Genomic DNA, 18,276 nt, shown 5'->3' on the forward strand with positions numbered 1-18,276 from the left:
TGTACTATAGATGCTTTAAATACATTCCTTTTTTTGGTTTTTCGAGACAGGGTTTCTCTGTGTAGCTTTGGAGCCTATCCTGGCACTCGCTCTGGAGACCAGGCTGGCCTCGAACTCACAGAGATCCGCCTGCCTCTGCCTCCCGAGTGCTGGGATTAAAGGCGTGTGCCTAAATATGTTCCTTTTTAAAGTATTTTATATTTAAAAATAGTGTTTGTGTGTGCACGCACATACATGTTAGTGCAGTGACTGGGGGGTCAGAAGAGGGGATCAGACCCACGGGAATGGGATTACAGGCAGCACAGTCCTGAGAGGCCTGATGAGGGCGCTGTGAACTGAACTTGGGTCCTCTGAAAGAGCATTATGTGCTCTGAACCACCAGGCCATCTGTTTTTGGCCTCCTAGAATGGCTGCATGGTGGCATGTGTGTTAGTGGCCATGACTGGGCGCCTCCTCCTTACCCTGACTAGGTAGACATGGGTATCTTTGGATACCCGTGTATTTGGGGGATTGTGATGCTCTCAACATACCCAACTGGTGCCTTCTGTTTGACTTTACTCAGGTTTCTGCTGAGCTCGCTGGGTAGATGGTCACGTGTCTTTGCAATGGCTGCTCAGGGGGAGAGAGTACTAAAGGGCTGAGCAGCCATGGAAGCCTGGTTGAGTCGTGTGTCTCCCCCACCTCCCTTTTGCTTCTGTTGGTCACCCTGATTACCCTGGCTGCCCGCCGCAAGGAGGCTCAGTGGGGACCCCACTGGACACAGCTCTCCTGTGTGTTTCTAGACACCCCCAGCCTGTGGGTGGGACTGGGCACTGCTTGGCCTTTAATTGGAAGCCCGAAACTTATCACTGGTGTCACCACTAGTGGAGAATCTAGATCGAGGACTAGGAGATTCTCCTCCCCACCTGCAATCTCCCATGCCCTGCCAGACGAGCCTGGATGATGATGATGATGATGGGGGTGGGGTGGGCCAGGCTGGGCCAGGTTGGGGTATGCTGGGCCGGGGTGGGAGTTGACTTGGTCTCTTGCCTAGGGAGGGAAGGGTTACAGGACCGAGTGGAAACAGGAGGGTTCTGTAGGTCGGTGGTTAAAAATTAGATGGGAATGTTGCAACGTGTCCTCTTTTGCCTTGGATGTTGGGTTGCGCACTTGGTGTGGGGGTTTATGTGAGGAGGCTGTGCAGGCTTCTCAGGTGACCGAGCACTAGCAGTGAGGGGAAGAGCCTGGAGCCTTGATGTGGGGCCCTGGCCACCTCGCCTCTCACTGCCTCGCTGCCGCCAATACCACTGCTACTACTGCTTCTCCTCCTCCTCCTCCTCCTCCTCCTCCTCCTCCTCCTCCTCCCTTTCCCTTCTTCCTTCTTTATTCTTCTTTCATGAGGCAGAGTTTCTCTGTGCAACCCTGGCTATCCTGGCACTTGCTCTGTAGACTACAGAACTCACAGAGATCCTCCTGCCTCTGCCTCCTGAGTGCTGGGATTAAAGGCGTGGCTAGCCACCTCTTCTTACTCTCCAGGAAAGTTCCAGGTGACTCTACCAGGCAGTCAGGGACCAGAGAAGGCACTGCCTGGCTGGTGTAGAGCCCAGGCTGTGAAACCTGTAGAGCTTATCCAGCTTGTCTGTGAGCCCTTCCTGCGCGGAGGGGACGAGAGGCTCGTCATCAGAGCCACCGGCCTTTACCCTTGAGTTTGAAAATTTGCTGTGAGTGCCGGGCCCAGCAGAGAGTTTACAGCTGCACACTGATGATGCCAGATATTTCTGACAAAGAGGAGAGTGAAGAACCAGTGTTTCAATACTTTTTGTATGAACTGTCTCCTGATGGAATGACAGAGTGTCCCCTCAGAGGCTTGGGGACACTTGCCAGGGTCTAGCTGGGTCAGTGGGTGGGACCAGGACACTGTCCCAGTGCTGACTTGCCTTCTCAGGGCCCCCATGTGGCCTCTATTTCCAAAGGAAGGAGTCTACAGAAGACCCAGATCTTACCGGAGTGGTCTAGATCATACTGGCCCCAGCCGGTGGACATGGGGGAGAGCCATATGGAATGTAGGCAGTGGGCTGTGGCAACTTCCTGGCTCCTCCATCACTCTTCTTTCCTCCTCAGCTCTGGGATAGGCAGTGGCTACCCCTGAGAGGCCCATGGAGATGCAGGAACTCCAGAGATTCCCATGCGCTAAGTCTCAGGGTGGCCTCTGTACAAGATGTGACACCTGGCAGTGATGGGCTTGCTTCTGACCCTTTGGCTCCCAGCTGTCTCCCAGAGCCTCGCTGAGGCTCACAGTCTCTTCGTCTAAACGGCTGACTCTGCTAAGAGCCGGTTCCTGCTCAAATGTGGGTGTCTTGGAGTTTTTAATGAAAATAAAAGACTGCATTATTCAGGAATCCAAACCAGACCAGACGGGCCAACAAGACAGAACAAACCCTTGCTTGGGGCAGGGGTGCGTCTTGCAGTTGCAGTGAGAGGGTGGAACCTTCTGGAGGGACTGAGTGCTGGGAGGAATGGCACATGCAGAGCTAATGACTCTGTTCAGATGGGTGCTTGTCCCCTTGTCCCCATGGTGATGGGAGGAGGGTGTGGTCCCCAAGGCAAAGTGACCCAGGCCTACAGAAGATTCAGTGTCTTCTGGGACTGTAGAGGTTGTGCTTAGCTGAGCTACAGTGATGCCCCAGGTTACATGAGGAGGTTCAGGGGGGTTGCAAACAGGAAACAGCAGGGTAGTAGGGACAGGCTGGGCTCCTGGGGGTTGCAGGAGGTGGGGGGGTGGGGAGTTTTGCCAGAATGAAACACAGCTGAAATGAAATGGTGCCTTTAGGTTCCCGATTTGGTAGTCCTCTTGTTCCCAAGAATCCTTGTGTCCCTGTCATTCTAGAGCTGGGACTGATGGTGCAGAGGGAGTGGCTTCTTGCATGGCAAGAACTTGCTGTGGCACACCCAAGGACCTTGGCAGGCAAGGGTGAGGGACGGCCCGTGTCTTGGTACCTTGATTCTGAAACCGAGATAAACTCATTTGTCCCTTCCAGGTGCTCCTGGGTTCACTGGAGGTGATCGCTCTGCAGAGCTTTTGCTGCCGTCTGTCCACCTTGACCAAATCTTGAGCCCTGTTGGCTGGTGTAGGCTGGAGGAGTCACCTGTGACTCTAGTCACCAAGGGCCGAGAGGGGACCTGTATTGACTGTCTGCCATTGTAGAGGCAGTTTGCACCAGTCCCTGAGGCCATATAGGCCCTCTCTCAGACTCAGGAGGCCCTTCCAGATATGCCAGCTGTTCAGCTAAGTCAAAAGTGATCTGGGCAGAACACGGCTCTGTGGAGGTCAGCACAAGTGTGTTGCCAGAATGGCTTGGTTTCCAGGTTCCACACTATGGGAGCTCTGCCAACAGGAGCCTCAGCCATAGCTTCCGGGAGGGTTAGACTTGACAAACTACGTCAGACTGGTGCCTAGGGATAGAAGAGACGTGTTTCCTCACAAGGTGACAGGCAGCAGAGCAGGAGAGCCAGCCCAAGGTCAGACTCAGATGCAGTCCAAGAAGGCCTCAGGCATTTCCTCGAATCACAGGTTGCCAGTGGACACAGACTTCTAGGAAAGTGAGGCGAAGGGAAGCCGCAGGCCGAGGGTTGGGAATCTGCGGCATGCAGGAAGCCTGCTTCTGTGGCATTGCTGTTCCCTGGGGAATGCCGTGTGTTGATCCCTGTGTTTTTGACCAGTTCCTCCTGCTCTCTAGGAGCTGGAGTGGGGCCTCATGGGAGGTACTCTCAGTGGCTACCTGTGGAATAGTGACTGAGCCAGGTTTGTGCTGAGTCCCTTGAGAACTCACTTAGATGTTTGCTCCAGGGCCGCAGTCCCCCACCCCAGCCCCCATGTTCAGCACTCAGCCTGCCCCTGCCAGGGAATGAACCTGAGTCAGATGGGTAGAGACTCCAGCCTGGGCCTCTCTCCCACCTCGCCAGGTTCTTAGTCCTGAGACAGTGCCCCCCTCTACCTTTCCCTGGATGTAGCTATCTCTTTCTCTTTAGCTTGGGTTCTCTCCTTAGCATCATGGCTATTATCATCTGGGCCAAGCAGTCTCCATGCCTCTCACAGATCCTGCATGACACTGTGCCATCCATCTCCAAAGGGTCTGAGGTCTTCCTCGACCAGGCAGTGGCAGGGAGATGGGTTGGTGCTGCTCCTGGCTCCTCAGTGTCTGTTCTCCCTCCCACAAGCGTGATATGGCATTTGGAACCTTGACCTGTGTTCTTGCGGGTACACAGAATGATGCCACATGGGACCCTTCATACACAGGGCTGGGCGGGACAGAGACGATGACCTCTAGGCTAGGACCTTGGTTCTCCCGGAGTGTACAAGTGTTTCTGTGAGCATGTGTGTATGTATGAGCATGAGCATGTGTGTTGAAGTGTGCTGAGTGGGCGTGTCCGTGTGTGTGTGTGTGTGTATGTGTGTGTGTGTGTGTGTGTGTGTGTGTGTGTGTGTGTGTGTGTGTGTGTGTAAGTACACCTGTGGGAATGTGCTCCCGTGAGTGTGTGCCCATGTGCATATGCATGTTTAATACAAGACTCCTGATGGAAGCCAAAGCTTAGAGCCTGAGCTATGAATCCATCCACGGTGCTCACAAGTGAACGCTGGATACGTAATGTTGCAGAAATGAGAAACGAGGTGTGGGAGTGCTAAGCACCAGAGAGCCCTGGATGAGGTGTGGGCACTCGGGGCCTTGAAACGGGAGCTACTACCTCCATCCCTTGCTCCTGACTTTGCCCGGAAGATTCATATTCAGTCCCTGGGCCAGCTTGTGGTCCCAGGAGCAAGCATTTTAATGAGGCAGGGATGAGGAGGACATGGCATGAGTTGAGAGTCTCTCCTTCCCCCTTCCCTGCCATGGGGCTGAGCCCCTCTCCCTACACATGCAGGGGAGGGGTTCTGGACTCTGTCCTGGGATTTTCCAGAGACACTTGGAGGCATGAAATCACATTAGGGAATTGTCAAGCAGACTGTTCACTGGGCATTTCTAAAACAGATGTAAGAGCATCGTGGAGGATTAACTGGGAGACGCAGAACTCAGTGTGCACATGGCTGCCCCACCGCTAGAGAGGGACTTGGTCTCCAGCTGTTTGCAGCTTAACTCTGATCCAAACAACACAGCCCTGCCCTTTAGACAGCCATTGATTGATGACTCCCCACACTTGGGGACATGACTTTGGGGCTGTTTCATCACACTGCAGCATTGCCACTACACTCAGCCTTGGGAGAGGGTGGCAGTAACTCAAGACAGCTTGGAGAAAGTGGGGCCAGGAAGGGCAGCTGGCTGAGGCTGTAGAAGGGGCATAGCGTAGAACCTGGTGGTAGAGCTATGGCGTGTGATACATGAGAGTGTCGGTGTGTATTTATTTGTTCCTGTGCACGCTTCCATGTACCACTGCTTCACTCTTACAGTTCTGGGCTCTTGAGCCAGGCCCGTGGCCTCCTTGTCTCTATTTCTCCATTCAGTGGAATGGGCTCTCACGGGGCACTCAACATATATATGCCTGGCTGGTGTGGGGGACTCTGCTGGGCTCTCACAGGGCACTCAGCATGTGCCTGACTGATGTGGGGGACTCTGCTGGGCCCACCTTTGTACTCAGCTCTCTAGGACTGCCAGCTTCATGGAGTAGGATGAGAAAACGTTCCTGTCACTGGGGAAACTGAGGAAGGAAGCCACAGAGGAAGCCATAAAGCAACAATTGGAAGCGGTGCTGGAGTGAGGTCCCATCCTGCTTTGAGTTTCCATTGCTAGGGAACCCAGGCCAAGAGCAGGGAAGGACAAAGGTGTAGCCCAGTGCTGAGAAGGGAGCAACAGAGCTCTGACCCTCTGTTGGGCCCTTCTGAATGGGACTGAGGGTGGCCATCCTTGGCAGCGGCTGCTTCTCCAGAGTTCATCTCAGGGTGACCCTGGCCACCTTTCTGCCTGCTGGCCAGGCAGAACTTGTTTTCATTGAGATGTTTTGGCCTCTCGTTCTCCGGTATCTGCCTGAACCGAGTTCCTGCTCCTCCTCTGTAGCTAACCTGTTTCTGCTGGCCCTGTTCCTTCCTCCTCATGAGGGCCCCACTTCCCTGAGGGCTCCCTCTGCCTCCATGCTCCTCCTGGTCCCGAGACGTCCCTCCACCCTCACTTAGGGCACAGGATCCAGGCACCATGCCCTCCCTTAGACACTGGAGACTGAGGGCCTGGATGAAGCCTGAGCAGCTGTCCCTGCTGTCACAGGATAGCTGGGGTTCACACTGCCTTGGAGTTGGTACAGAGCTGGGGAAGAGCAAAGTATTTGGATAAATGCCTATCTTTCCTGGGTTGGGGGGTCCTAGGCGCTGCCCTGGTTGGAAGTATTTAGATAGACATGGGGTACCTACAATATCCTAGAGAGGCCAAGCAAGAAGTGGGACCAGGACCACTCACAGCGCCAGTACTCCTTACTCTGTTGTATTTACCTCATCTAGGGTGCAGCAGAGAGCTGTACTCTGCGGGGTCCTGGAAACAGGACCATGGAATGTGGGGGGATTGCGGGGCATTCTGTCGCCTTGGCTTCGTTTCTGTGGATGTTGGGCCTGACTAAATACAGAATGTCTCAGAAATGCGAAAACCCAGCTGTAGCCTGGGCCTCTCTAAATACAAATTAGGCTATGTGGGCCTCACAGATGGCGGCCCATAGCTCAATCCCCAAGTCTAGCTATCCAAAATGTCTCAGGGTTATAGGGGCTGGTGAGACATGTGGTCAGGCAGCCAGGCGAGCATGCCCCTTCCCCACCTACACTTTGCTGTGTTCTGAATGACCATCCAACCCCTCCGAAATGAGGGGTAGCAGCCTGTCTGACCTCATGGGGTCAGGGCAGTGAAGGCTGACAGGTACCCGTGTGCTGCAACCTAGAGCAGACTGCAGGACTGACAAACCACCAAGCTCCTGGTTTATTCTAGATAGAGTGAGGTTTTATCTGAAGCTGTGTGAAGGAAAGGAGCAGAAATGGCGCGGAAAGCATACAGCTGCAGACTGACCAGGTTGAAGCGTATGCCTGAGCAATGGCAGTGCTCTGATTCTGTCACTCCTGGGACACAGCCTGAGGGGATGCCTGATAATGGTGGAGTCCCAAGGTGCAAGAACTTGGCCCCCAGCTCTATTTTAGCCCCTGGGCCCCACCGAGGCTGTGGGCAGATCTCACTCCCCAGCCTCATTTTGAAGGACTTGGGGTGACTAGAGTGTCCCCACAGGCCACTGAGCAATGCCATGCCCTCTACACACAGCTGGACTCCATAAGACAAGAGGCAGGAGCCTGCTGTTGGCGGCATATCCCTTGGATGAATCCCACACGTTTTCCTTTAGCTTTATCTTGAGGCTTAACTACTGCTACAGTCTGTCAATTTAAGCAACTCCCGAGAGTTAGTTTTAAAACACTTGCAAGGACCTAGAGACACCAATGACAACAGAGCACGTCACTGCAGAGAGATCACTGCAGGCAGGTCATGTAAGAAAATTTAAGAATAAATTTGAGAAAGAAGTTAGGTGTCCACCAAGGCCCCAGTAGACTCTGAGGGTCCAAGGATGAATTGATGGCTTTAGGGTTTGAGCAGGTAAGAGAGCTGCAGGTTAACTGAGGGGTGGGAGTGAGAGGTGGGGAGGGGTGGAGGAAGGGACAGACACACACCCTGTCTCTGAAGCAACAGCTGTAACACAAGAATTGAAACAGCAGCAAGTTGGGCATTTTTCAAACTCCATTTCATCACAGCATGGTGGCCAGCAGCCAGAACTTCCGGGTGTTCTCCAATGGAGGCAGTAGGAGCTGGGGTGTGGCCTCCGTGTCCCCAAGGACCCTGGCCAGGCCCCCCACACCCACACACAGTCTCAGCAGAGACTCAGCAGCTCTAAGTAACACATGCTGGAGTTCCACCGGGTGTCCCTTGACTGCCTTTCTGCTCTGTGGCTGCTCCTGGAGGTGCAGAAAGGAAAGGGTTAAATGGAATCTGAAGGTACTGGTTGGTGGGTCACCTTGATTCTCAGGCTGGGTTCCTTCCCTTCTGCCAGAGGGAGGTGGTGGAGGAGTGAGGCTGGGAAGCATGGATGGGGGAGGGTGGGGACCTGGCAGGCCCCACCCTCCAGGACCACAGGAGCCGCCCCAGCTCAGAGGCTTGCACTGCCCTGATGGCTCCCGACCCCAGCAGACGCCTGTGGCTGCTGCTGCTGCTGCTGCTCTCCTGCTGCCTTGAGCCTGCCAGGCCTGACCGGAATCCCCTGAATCCCTTGAATCCCCTGAGTCCTCTGGTGTGGCTGTGGTCCACCAAGACCAATGATCCGCTCTCCGAGCCCCAGATCAATTCACCTGTGGAGCCCACAGAGAGCCCCACCACGCACGTGGTCCCCCAGGATGGCCTCACAGGACAGCAGACGGCTCCTGCCAACCCCAAGCTGCCCCTGGAGGATCAGGAAGCTGGCCAGAGTGGGACCCCTACAACAGCAGCCATCCCCATCCCCCCGATGGCCTCTGCCGCGAGCCCAGACATGAAGGAGGAGAATGTTGCCGGCGTTGGAGCCAAGATTCTGAATGTGGCCCAGGGCATTCGGAGCTTCGTCCAGCTGTGGGATGAGAACACGGCTACCGAGAACTCTGTTGGGATGGAAGCCTCAGCTTCCTCCACCCCTACTGTCCTCCTCACTCCTACTGAGATCTCCAGCGCCCCCCAGGAGGGTAAGACCACCCTCTGGCTTAGCGGTGGCGTTCCAAGTTCTCCAGATGTTCAGACAACCGAGGCTGGCACCCTGGCTGTGCCCACCCAGCCACCTCCCTCCCTGAGCAGCCTCCAGGCACCACTGGGAAGACCCTCAGTGCCACCAGCACCCCCAGGTAGAGCTTTTCTCTCTTCTACACAAGTCAGGGCTCCTCCCTGGGGGAGCCAGAAGCCCCCCAGGCAGCCCAGGCATCTGGAGGGGAATGGACTCTTGCTTATGGCATCCAGGCCCAGCCAGCAGCACCCCCACGCTGATGTCCACTCTGACATCCACAGGCACATACCTCTTCTGCTTCCCCTGGTGACGGGTCCTCTGGTGACGGCTTCTCTGAGTGTGCACGGGTTACTCTCTGTCCCTTCCTCTGACCCCTCAACCCAACTCTCTCAAGTAGCAGCTTTACCTGGGTTCCCTGGTGCTTGGGTTTCCCACGAGGCTACCTCTGTAGGGCCTGAGCTTTCTAATGACTCCACAGTGCTGGGAACTGGCTCTCTGACCTCTACCAGCCGGTGCCTGCCCCTGCCACCCACTTTGACCATCTGCAGTCGCCTAGGTGTTGGACACTTCTGGCTGCCTAATCATCTAAACCACAGACACAGCGAGGAGGTGGAGGCCACTGCACGGGTGTGGGGGCACCTCCTCCAGACAAACTGCCATCCCTTCCTTGCCTGGTTCTTCTGTCTGCTGCTGGCTCCCTCGTGTGGCCCTGGCCCACCACCTGCTCTGCCACCTTGTCGTCAATTCTGTGAGGTCCTGGAGGATGGATGCTGGAACCACCTAGATGGGGGCAGGCTGCCTGTCGACTGTGCCTTGCTCCCTTCCCAGGAGGATGGGTACTGTGTGTTCATTGGGCCTGCTGCAGGTAACCAAGTGGCCACCATCCTCCCCTTTCCTTGTTGCTTTGACGAGAGCACTCAGCCTGGGCTGGTGAGAGCTTGGCACAGGATCCCTGCCCCTGCCTCACCGAGTCTGGTGATGGCCCTGAAGAGGTGCTGGGGTATGGTGTCCTGTGAAGGGGAGGAGGCTGGGATCTGGGCATGGCCATAACTGGGGGTTCTATGTCTGCAGCAGGTGTGACTGGTCATCGCCTGCCCCAGGTGCTCCCTGAATCATGGGGAGACTTAGTTCTCACGGGGTTAGCTAGGTGCTGCCTCAGTCACAGGCTGGAAACTGAGAAACAGAGCAGTAACGTGACAGGAACTTAGGAGCTTCGATTCCTACCAAATTCCAGCTGCTCCGTCCTTATTCCTAGCCCCCGAGCCACGCTGCCTGATGTTCTCCCTGTGGCCCCAGCCAGTCTTAGCCAAAGGTCTGAAAGGTGTCAGCCACACAGGGAGAGTCATAGGCTCCAGCCTCCTATGCAGCCCACATGCTTCTGCCCAGCCAAGATCTAAAGCTCTGGGGTACATAGCCTCTGATGGCTACGTGATGGGTGGAACGGAAGAGGGGGTCATTCTTCAAATTATCCCAGGATCAGGGCAGGCCAGGAAGCAGTTGGACCAGGCCCCAGGGAGATTCCTTTTGTGTCTAGTCAAGGACCAGACCCCTGGATAGTGCTCCCAAGCTGTGCTCCTAACTCCTCAGCTACTGTTTGTGTTGGGAGGTCGCGGCTAGCCTGCAGGGCACAACATCTGTCCTCTGCATGAGGGGACATGGTTTTGACCTTTAGTCAATGGGCTCTGGAGCCAGGAGGCTATGCTGGACTCAAAGGGGCGTGTGCTGTAGTAATTTCAGGTGTGTTGTAATGCAGCCATGAGGTTCCCAGGGATTCTGCAGGGAATCGGCTTGTTGGATGCCAACGGGACGAACTTGAGTGGTTCCTGGCAAGTTGCAGGCCCAGAGCCTGCGCAGACCCTATGCAGGCCTAGGGTATAGCAAGAAAGGGGCTCCAGGTGGGCAGGGTCAAGCACTAGATAGATAGACAGTGCTCAGTCCCAGGAGAGAGGCACACGAAGAACTGGAATGGAGGAACAGGCATGCAGGAGGACCACCCAGAGGATGAACAGGTCTCTGGCTGAGAAGATGTATGCAGAGGGTGAGGGATGGGCTACAGGCAGGGGAGTTGGATGTGGGGCATGCATGCTCCAGGAAGGACCTGGGCTGTGCAGAAGCCCAGGGGATGCTCATGGCTTCATTAAGGGGCCACAGCTGGACCTGAGAGGGTGGGGCTAACCCAGGGTTATGGACTCAGATTCTACCCAGCTGGTGTTACAGTGAATCCCCCCACACACATTCCATCCTTGAAATAGCTGAATGCGGAGTGGCTCCGGCTGCCTCTCGGTGGAGGCCCACACCTGGCCACGGCTGGCAGAGCCCATCTTGCATGGTCAGCTCCCCAGGGATGTGTCTTGACGGGAGAACAGCATACATCTTCTGATAGGGTCATGCAAGATGATGGGGAATCCCGTGGGCTGTTGGCCACGTGTCTGCTTCAAGGGCAGCCAGAGGCTCCTTGGAGTGAGGGCTCAGCCACATGGGGCACAGGGCTAGAGCTGGCACAGTGGAGCTCCACGGGACACTAATGTCTTTAACTGTGACTGCCCGGTCAGCCAGTGGCTGAACATCTGGACACAGTGGGCTGCATCCCCAGCAAGTCCTGGGGACTGGTCCAGCACTGCTCATGGTCCTCATCCCCTCAGGCCACCTCTGGGTGGCAAACCTCATTGAGCTAAGGCCCCTTTCCAGGCAGGGTTGGCAGGGAAGGCTTCCGTGGAAACTCAGGGGTAGGAGAGTCCTTTACCTTCTCTGGCCTCTCTTTCCCAGGCTCTTCCACTCCAGGGTGAGCCCCACTCCTGCTGGGCCTCTGTGGCAGGCTGATTACTCCAACCTCAGTGTGACCAGAAAGGAGGAAGACTTAACCCCTCCCCGGCAGTGTTCTCTAACCCCTTAGTGGCAAATGTGAGGTTTGAGAGTGGGAGGTGCTGGGTTCGAATCTTAGCCCTATGGTCATCTAGGATAGGGACAGTCTTTGACTTCACCAGGTGGCTTGGGGATTGGGACTACAAGGAGAATGTACTTCCTCCTCAGAGTCTGACCAGAACCATGGTGGGTACCCACCCACCCCCCCCCATGTGGGCCCTGCCCCATTCTCCTCACCCAGGCCAGTGTAGTCTGACCCAAAAGTCCTGCAGTCACTTTAAGCCCCTGGTCTTGCACACCTGGCCTTGTGTTCCTACTTCAGCACCCCTACACACCTGGACTTACACACCTGACTTCAGTTAACTTTGCGTTTCTGTTTAACTTTGATCTGAAGAGACAAGATGTTTCTATGGAAAAATACCTAAAATTCCTCTATACACCTGGTACAGCCGTCCTGCCCTTATACATATGCACACCTCGCCTTGCACACCTGGCCCTGCCTAGCATCCTGAGGCCCCTGGACTCGCTTGTCTAGCCAAGCTTGTAGCTCCACACCCGTGTCTTTTCTTCTGACCCCTGAGGGAGACATGAGGTGAATGACTGGTGCCAAGGTAACAGGGAACATTACAGCATTCAGTCAGCATGTGGGGTGATAGCTGGGAGGTAGAGGGTCACCCCATGGGAGCTCCTTGACATGGCTGGTTAGCATATCACAGGGCCCCCGGGAAGGGTCTTGTGTATATAGGCCTGTCCCTTGGGTATATGGGGGAGAGATGGATGGATGTGCAGAGGTACAGCACCCAGGGTCTGCGCCTCTGCTCCCACTAGTACTCACTTCCAGCTGCCAATTAGTAGGTCTACAGTTGGGCCTGCCTCGCCTCCAGGAAAGCCATCAAGCCATCAGCTCACCCCTCTATGTCTCAAAGCCTTGTTTATCTTGTGAATGACAATAGGTACAATTTCCCTGGGAGTCTGAAAGCTCTTGGGAGAAAGCAAGGTCTGGGGAATGCAAATCCTGCATCTGCAACAGGCCTGTAGACACACTAGGTGCAACTAAGAGTCACACAGTGTGACTGAACCTCACGGACCATGCTGGCCCATTGGGGAGCATTTGGAAAGCATTGAGAGTGTGCTGTGGGGGACTCTGCTGTGTTCGTCACTCCAGCCGTCCACAAATGCCATAGATGTTTCCTCCATGGGGTACCCCATGAGTGCCCGACTATTCTCACCTTGGCCTTTATCTGGCTCCTTAATCAAATGTGAGACTTCGAAATGCTGCTGTTTTTTAGGACGCTTCGGTTAACTTGAGTTTCTGTTTAACTTTGATGCAAGGAGACAAGACCCCTCCATGGAAAAATACCTGAATGCTTAGCTCTCACTCCTGGCAACCTGCAGACAAATAGTAGTATGTGCATGCTGCTAGCTGAGTTGTCCACAGATGGCCCTTCCTCCCAGACACACCAGATCCACTGCGCAGACAACTTGTTGGGAAGTCCAGGCTTAGGGCCTTGGTGTCCTACAGCCATAGACGTGTAGGAGCCTGGAGTCAGCAGGAACCAATGTCCATCCAACGATTTAAAGTGTGCTTCATATTATATACGCTGCGAAACAATGACCACTGAGTTATTTGGTATATCCGTCACCTGTCAGGGTTACATTTAAAATCTACTGTGTGAGCAAGTGTATATGTGTGTGTTTGTATGCACGCGTGGGTGGTACTGGGGATTGAACGTAGGGCCTCACACATATCAAGCAGATTCTCTGAACCACACACCAGCCCTTCTAAGTCTTTGCACATAGTATAGATTGTCATCTGAAATCACCCACTGCATACCAGGTCTGCAGAACTTGCCCAACTACCAGGATGGGGCTTTTTTCTTTGCCTGGGATTAACGTCTCCCCGTTTCTCCACCTCCACCAGCCAGAAAAGCCAACTTTGTATTCCACAGCTTTAGGTTGTCCACCTGTGAGCAAGGTCACACTGTGTTCATTCTGTGCCAGGATTGTTTCATGTGTGTCCTCCGGTTTCTCTGTGTTGGCACAGGACAGGAGTTCCTTCATGTTCAGTGTTGTGTGGGAGCACAGCACCTTCTCTCTCATATCCATGAGCACCCAGGCGCTTCTGCATCATGGTTGCTGTGAGTATCCAGGGCTGCAGTAAATTTGGGGTGTGGTTGTGTCTTCCGCAGCCTGGCCTCAGTTCCATTGGATGCTGTAGATCATTAGTGGTGGTTCTATTTTTAGTGTGTGTGTGTGTGTGTGTGTGTAGGCTTCACCATGTCTCCCCTGGTGGCTGACCTAGATTTCGCTCCCTCCAGCAGTGTAAAGGGTTCCTCCTTTTTCTCCACCACCTGTTCCTTCTTGCTAACAGATGTGAGGTGTCATCCTGTTGTGGATTTCTTCTGTGTCTCTGGTGACCTGTGATCTGGAGCAAGTGTGTGCTGTAGACCGCTCGGGTCTTCTTGAGAAATGCCTGGTCGGTTACTTGCTTTTTGGTGAGCTGTGCGAATCCTGCATCGGCTCTGGAGATTTTTTTCCTCCCTCCAGTGCTGTTTGGCTGGCAGACTTCCTCCCAGGCTGTCGGTCATCTCTTGCTCTTGCATGAAGGATACTGGCACTTTTTTGGTCATTCAATCAGCATTGAGGTGTTGGCATCATTGTCTACAGGGTTTATCTTGGTGGTGGCTTTTCATCACCGTGGTGTATTATTTGTTAAAAGCCAAGGGGAGGAAAGAGTTGCTTTGGCTCATGGCCCATATGTGCCTGGCTCCCTTGCCTATAGCATGGCAGAGCAAAACTGCTCACCCTACAGTATCTAGGAGTAGTAAAAGCAAGGGACCTTCAGAGACAGACTGTCCGTCCACAAACCTTCTCCTCCAGGCTCCACCTTTAACAGCCCATTCCTGGATTAACCAGCCAAGGAAGTGACTTCCTTCATGATCTAGTCACCTCCTTGTAGCAGCACCACATTGGGGCCGTGCCTTTAACATAAGAGCCTTTGGGGGACATTTTTCATTCAGACCACAACACTTGCTTCCCTATGGGGACAGCTGAGGTGGGATCCAGCTTAGAGGGCATGGTTCCACTGCAGCAGCTCAGGCAGGTGGGGACCCGGGGGACGGGTGTTGTGATTTTGTCCTTGACTAGCTTTGGGAGAAGATACTTGAGGAGGAACGAGAGTGTGGCCTCTGAACTTCTCACCTCAGGGGCAAGCAGAGTCTCCACGTGAGCCCAGAGACTGACTCCTTGATACCATCCTTCCCATTGGCAGATGATATGTCTATTGTTCTTCCTTAGGGAAGTCACTGATTTCATGTATTTTTAAGATAATAAAATATACTCAACATAGAGCACACTGCACGGCCGCTGCTCCATATACAGGCCAGTGCTGTCACCACCAACCGTCTACCTCCAGAGCTCCCATATCCCCAAGCTGGAACTCCATCTCTATGAAACACTTCAAACTCCCCGACCCCTCCTATCCGTGTATCAGCCTTTGGGAGAATGTGCGTTAAAGTCCTTGGCTCGGTTTCGAATCGGTTTCCTCCATTGTCAAGTCCTGCTTGATGGGTATCGAGTGTTGCGTTAGTTATTACTCACGTTGCTGTGACACACACCTAACAGAAGCAACTCAGGGGAGGAAGGGTCTATTTAGGCTCAAGGTTTGAGGGTGAAGCCCATCCTGGCAGGGAGGCATGGCAGCAGGAGGGAGAGGCAGTAGGAGTTGTACCACAGTCGGGAAGCAAAGGGCTCAGTTTGCCTTTTCCTTTTTGTTCAGTCTGGAGGCTCCAGGCTGCTGTGTGTGAGCTGCAGCATGTGTAAGCTATAAAGCCAGGATGCTATACAGCCAAGATGCTATACAGCAGGCAGATGCTGTGGGCAGTGACAAGGTGGGTGCAGCCCTGATGGTAGAGGAGGCATGGGAATAGCTTTCAATCCATTTGAAACCCAACTGTGAGCTGTGTACATGTGTGTGTGTGTGTTGTGTGTGTGTGTGTGTGTGTGTGTGTGTGTGTGTGAGAGAGAGAGAGAGAGAGAGAGAGAGAGAGAGAGAGAGAGAGAGAGAGAGAGAGCACATACATGTGTGCTTATATAATCACAGTGTGAGGACCTGCCAACATTAAAGCCTATATAGCTTTGGAGGAAATAATCATTGGTCTGTAGGTTTGCCTGTCTTCTTTCTTGAGACAGGGTCTAGTGTAGCTTAGGAGATCCTGCTCGGGCCTCTCCGCTTCTGGTTACAGGATATTACAGATCCGTAACACCATATTGGGTCCATCTATCTGTCCTTATGCCAGAGACACAGTGCTAACTGTAGCTTTGGAGGAAGTTTTAAAACCAGAAATTGTGAGTCCACCACCTTGACTCTTTGTCAAGAATGTGTTGGCTTTCTTGAGATTTGGCATGAATTTCAGGATGGGTTTTTCATGCTTTGCAAAAATTGTCATTGGGAAGACTGAGGCCATAGCTCTGTGGTAGAGCATTTCCCTACTGGGGCAACATCCTGGGTTTAATCCCCAGTGCTGCCAAAAAACAAGCCAAAACTACCATTGGGATTTTGATAAGGATTGATTAGAATTTGTAAGCCACCTCAGGTAGCTTTTTTACACTGGCTGTGATTTGAATGTGTCTCTTCAAAAATCTGCTGCCGCTGAGAGGTGTGGCCTTGGAGAAGTGACTGTATGCTCTGGTCTCCCGAATGAGCTTAACACCCCCTTGAAGGTAGAGGGTATATGTAGACTACCCTCTGCTCTTTCACTTTGTCTGTGCCAAGGACACAGCCTTTTGCCCTCTCCTAAGGACACAGTGAGGTGGTGCCATCTTGGAAATAGAGGCTAGGTCTCAAAACTCCTTGGCCTTGGATGCAGCATCTAGGCTGTGAGAAATTGTTAGTTACTGTTATGTATACGCTGCTCAGTCTTGGTTTGCTCCAGCAGCTCTGTGAGTGGGGGTGGCATTTCATTTATCTGTCCTTCAGCAGTCTTTTGTGGTTTTCACTGTACAAGATTTTCCCCTTCTTGGCTAAGTGGGGCCCTGAGCGTTTTATTCTTTTTGGTGTTACTGTGTGTGGAATTGTGTTGAAGTTTTCTGTCTGGACTTCTTGTTGTTGTGGGTGAGCACAGTGATTTCTCTGTTAGCAGAGGTGTCCTGCTGGTTTATTTGTTTGTTCTGTTGTCAAACTTGGAGGTCACAGCCTGTGCCCCAATTCAGGTCTGGCTACCCATTCTCAATAATCCAATTAAAAGAGTCAAATTAAAAATGGAAAGCATAAAAAGGAGATTTATTCAGTGGCCACCTTGGGAAGAAGAAGGAAGAGATCCAGCAGACCTCCTAAGTCTGTTTTTGGGTCCTGATGTGAGATCAAAGTTTAAGCAGAGGGCCAAGGATGTGCCCACCTAAGCAGCCCCAGTAAAGATGTGGTCCTGCCAATCACTGGGTTCATCATTCAATGGACTTCAGTCTCATCCTTTAAGGTGGTCCCAAAAGATGTTAGGACCTTGTGAAATCTTTTTCCAGGAGACAAGACCTCCCCCCCCCCCACCGCAGGTGCCTTTTCCTTCTCTCAGCATGGGATCCCTGGGGTGGGGGTGGGGAATTCCCATCTCTTTGGGGCCCATTGTTTCAACAGTCTGACAGTCACATTGAGAGACACAAGGGTCTCTTTAGAGTAGCTTCATTTCTGCTTGCAGCTTGTAGAAGCTTTGGGTGTTCAATATTCAAGGTCATACTGAAAACTTCTTCCTTACCAACCTGCCTGCCTCTCTCTCTCTCTCTCTCTCTCTCTCCTAGCTGCACTTTACAAGGTTCATCAGTTATGTTGATCTTTCCACAGAACTGAGCTTGGTTTTATTGATTTTTTTTCCGTTCTTTGCTTTGTTGATTTTTGTTTTATTTTTTCCCTTCTGTTTGCTCTGGAATAGGTTTTGTTGTTGTTGTTGTTTTATTTTTTCCTTTTTTTTTCTTTTCCTCATTCTGTATATACAATGGGTTGTTTATTTGAGATCACTTGTCTATTAATGAAATGTATATAGCTATATGTTTCTCCTTTCTATGATTTTTTTTAATTCCCCCACAAGTATTTTGGGACTTTTATCATTCCTACGTATTTTCTCATGTCTCTCTTGATTCCTGTGTCCTAAAGTGGTTGTTTAGAAGTGTGAAATTTAATTCCCACAAATTTCATACCAGTTTTTTTGGGTCTAATGTGAACTCAAAGTGGTTGGAGAGTATATGTTATATCTGTTGAGGTTTTCTGTGGCCTGATGTGTCTGTCTTGGAAATGTCACATATATACCAGAGAGGAACCCAGAAGCCACTGTGGCTGCAGTGCTCTGTGCATGCTCACAGATCCCAGGAATTCTTCTTATCTTCCTTATCTGGTTGTTCTACCCTTTAGTGAGAAGGTGTTGAAATCACTGCTATTGTACAACAGTCTGTTTCTCCCCTTATTCTGTCATTTTGCTGCATGTATGTTGGTGGTCTATCACTGTCATAGTTCCCTCCTGTATCGATCCCTTTCTGTGCCCTTCCCTCTTACAACTCATCATTTAAATTCTGTTCTGTCTGATACTATAGTAGCTACCTTGCATTCTCTCCATGTGGGTGGTCCATTCATTTTCAACCTGTTTGTCTAGAGAAAGTTTCCTGTAGAGAGCATATGATTATGGCTTTTAAAAATTA

The 18,276-nt window shown here is 52.6% G+C and overlaps 1 protein-coding gene across 5 annotated transcripts in view; it reads left to right on the forward strand.

Moving 5' to 3' along the window:
* The first annotated feature begins 7,893 nt into the window (after positions 1 to 7,893).
* Col18a1 (collagen type XVIII alpha 1 chain) overlaps positions 7,894 to 18,276 on the forward strand; it is a 55,986-nt gene continuing 45,603 nt past the window's right edge. For 2 of the 5 annotated variants that reach the window (XM_027394275.2, XM_035451822.1), the window contains exon 1: positions 7,899 to 9,598. In XM_027394275.2, coding sequence (XP_027250076.2) covers positions 8,074 to 9,598 — 1,525 coding nt within the window. In that variant the 5' untranslated portion in view covers positions 7,899 to 8,073. Of the gene's footprint in view, positions 9,599 to 18,276 lie in introns of all 5 variants that reach the window. The other 3 variants (XM_035451823.1, XM_027394277.2, XM_027394276.2) reach the window with 3 other exon arrangements.

The sequence above is a fragment of the Cricetulus griseus genome (assembly GCF_003668045.3).
Source record: "Cricetulus griseus strain 17A/GY chromosome 1 unlocalized genomic scaffold, alternate assembly CriGri-PICRH-1.0 chr1_0, whole genome shotgun sequence".
NCBI classification, from domain to species: domain Eukaryota; kingdom Metazoa; phylum Chordata; class Mammalia; order Rodentia; family Cricetidae; genus Cricetulus; species Cricetulus griseus.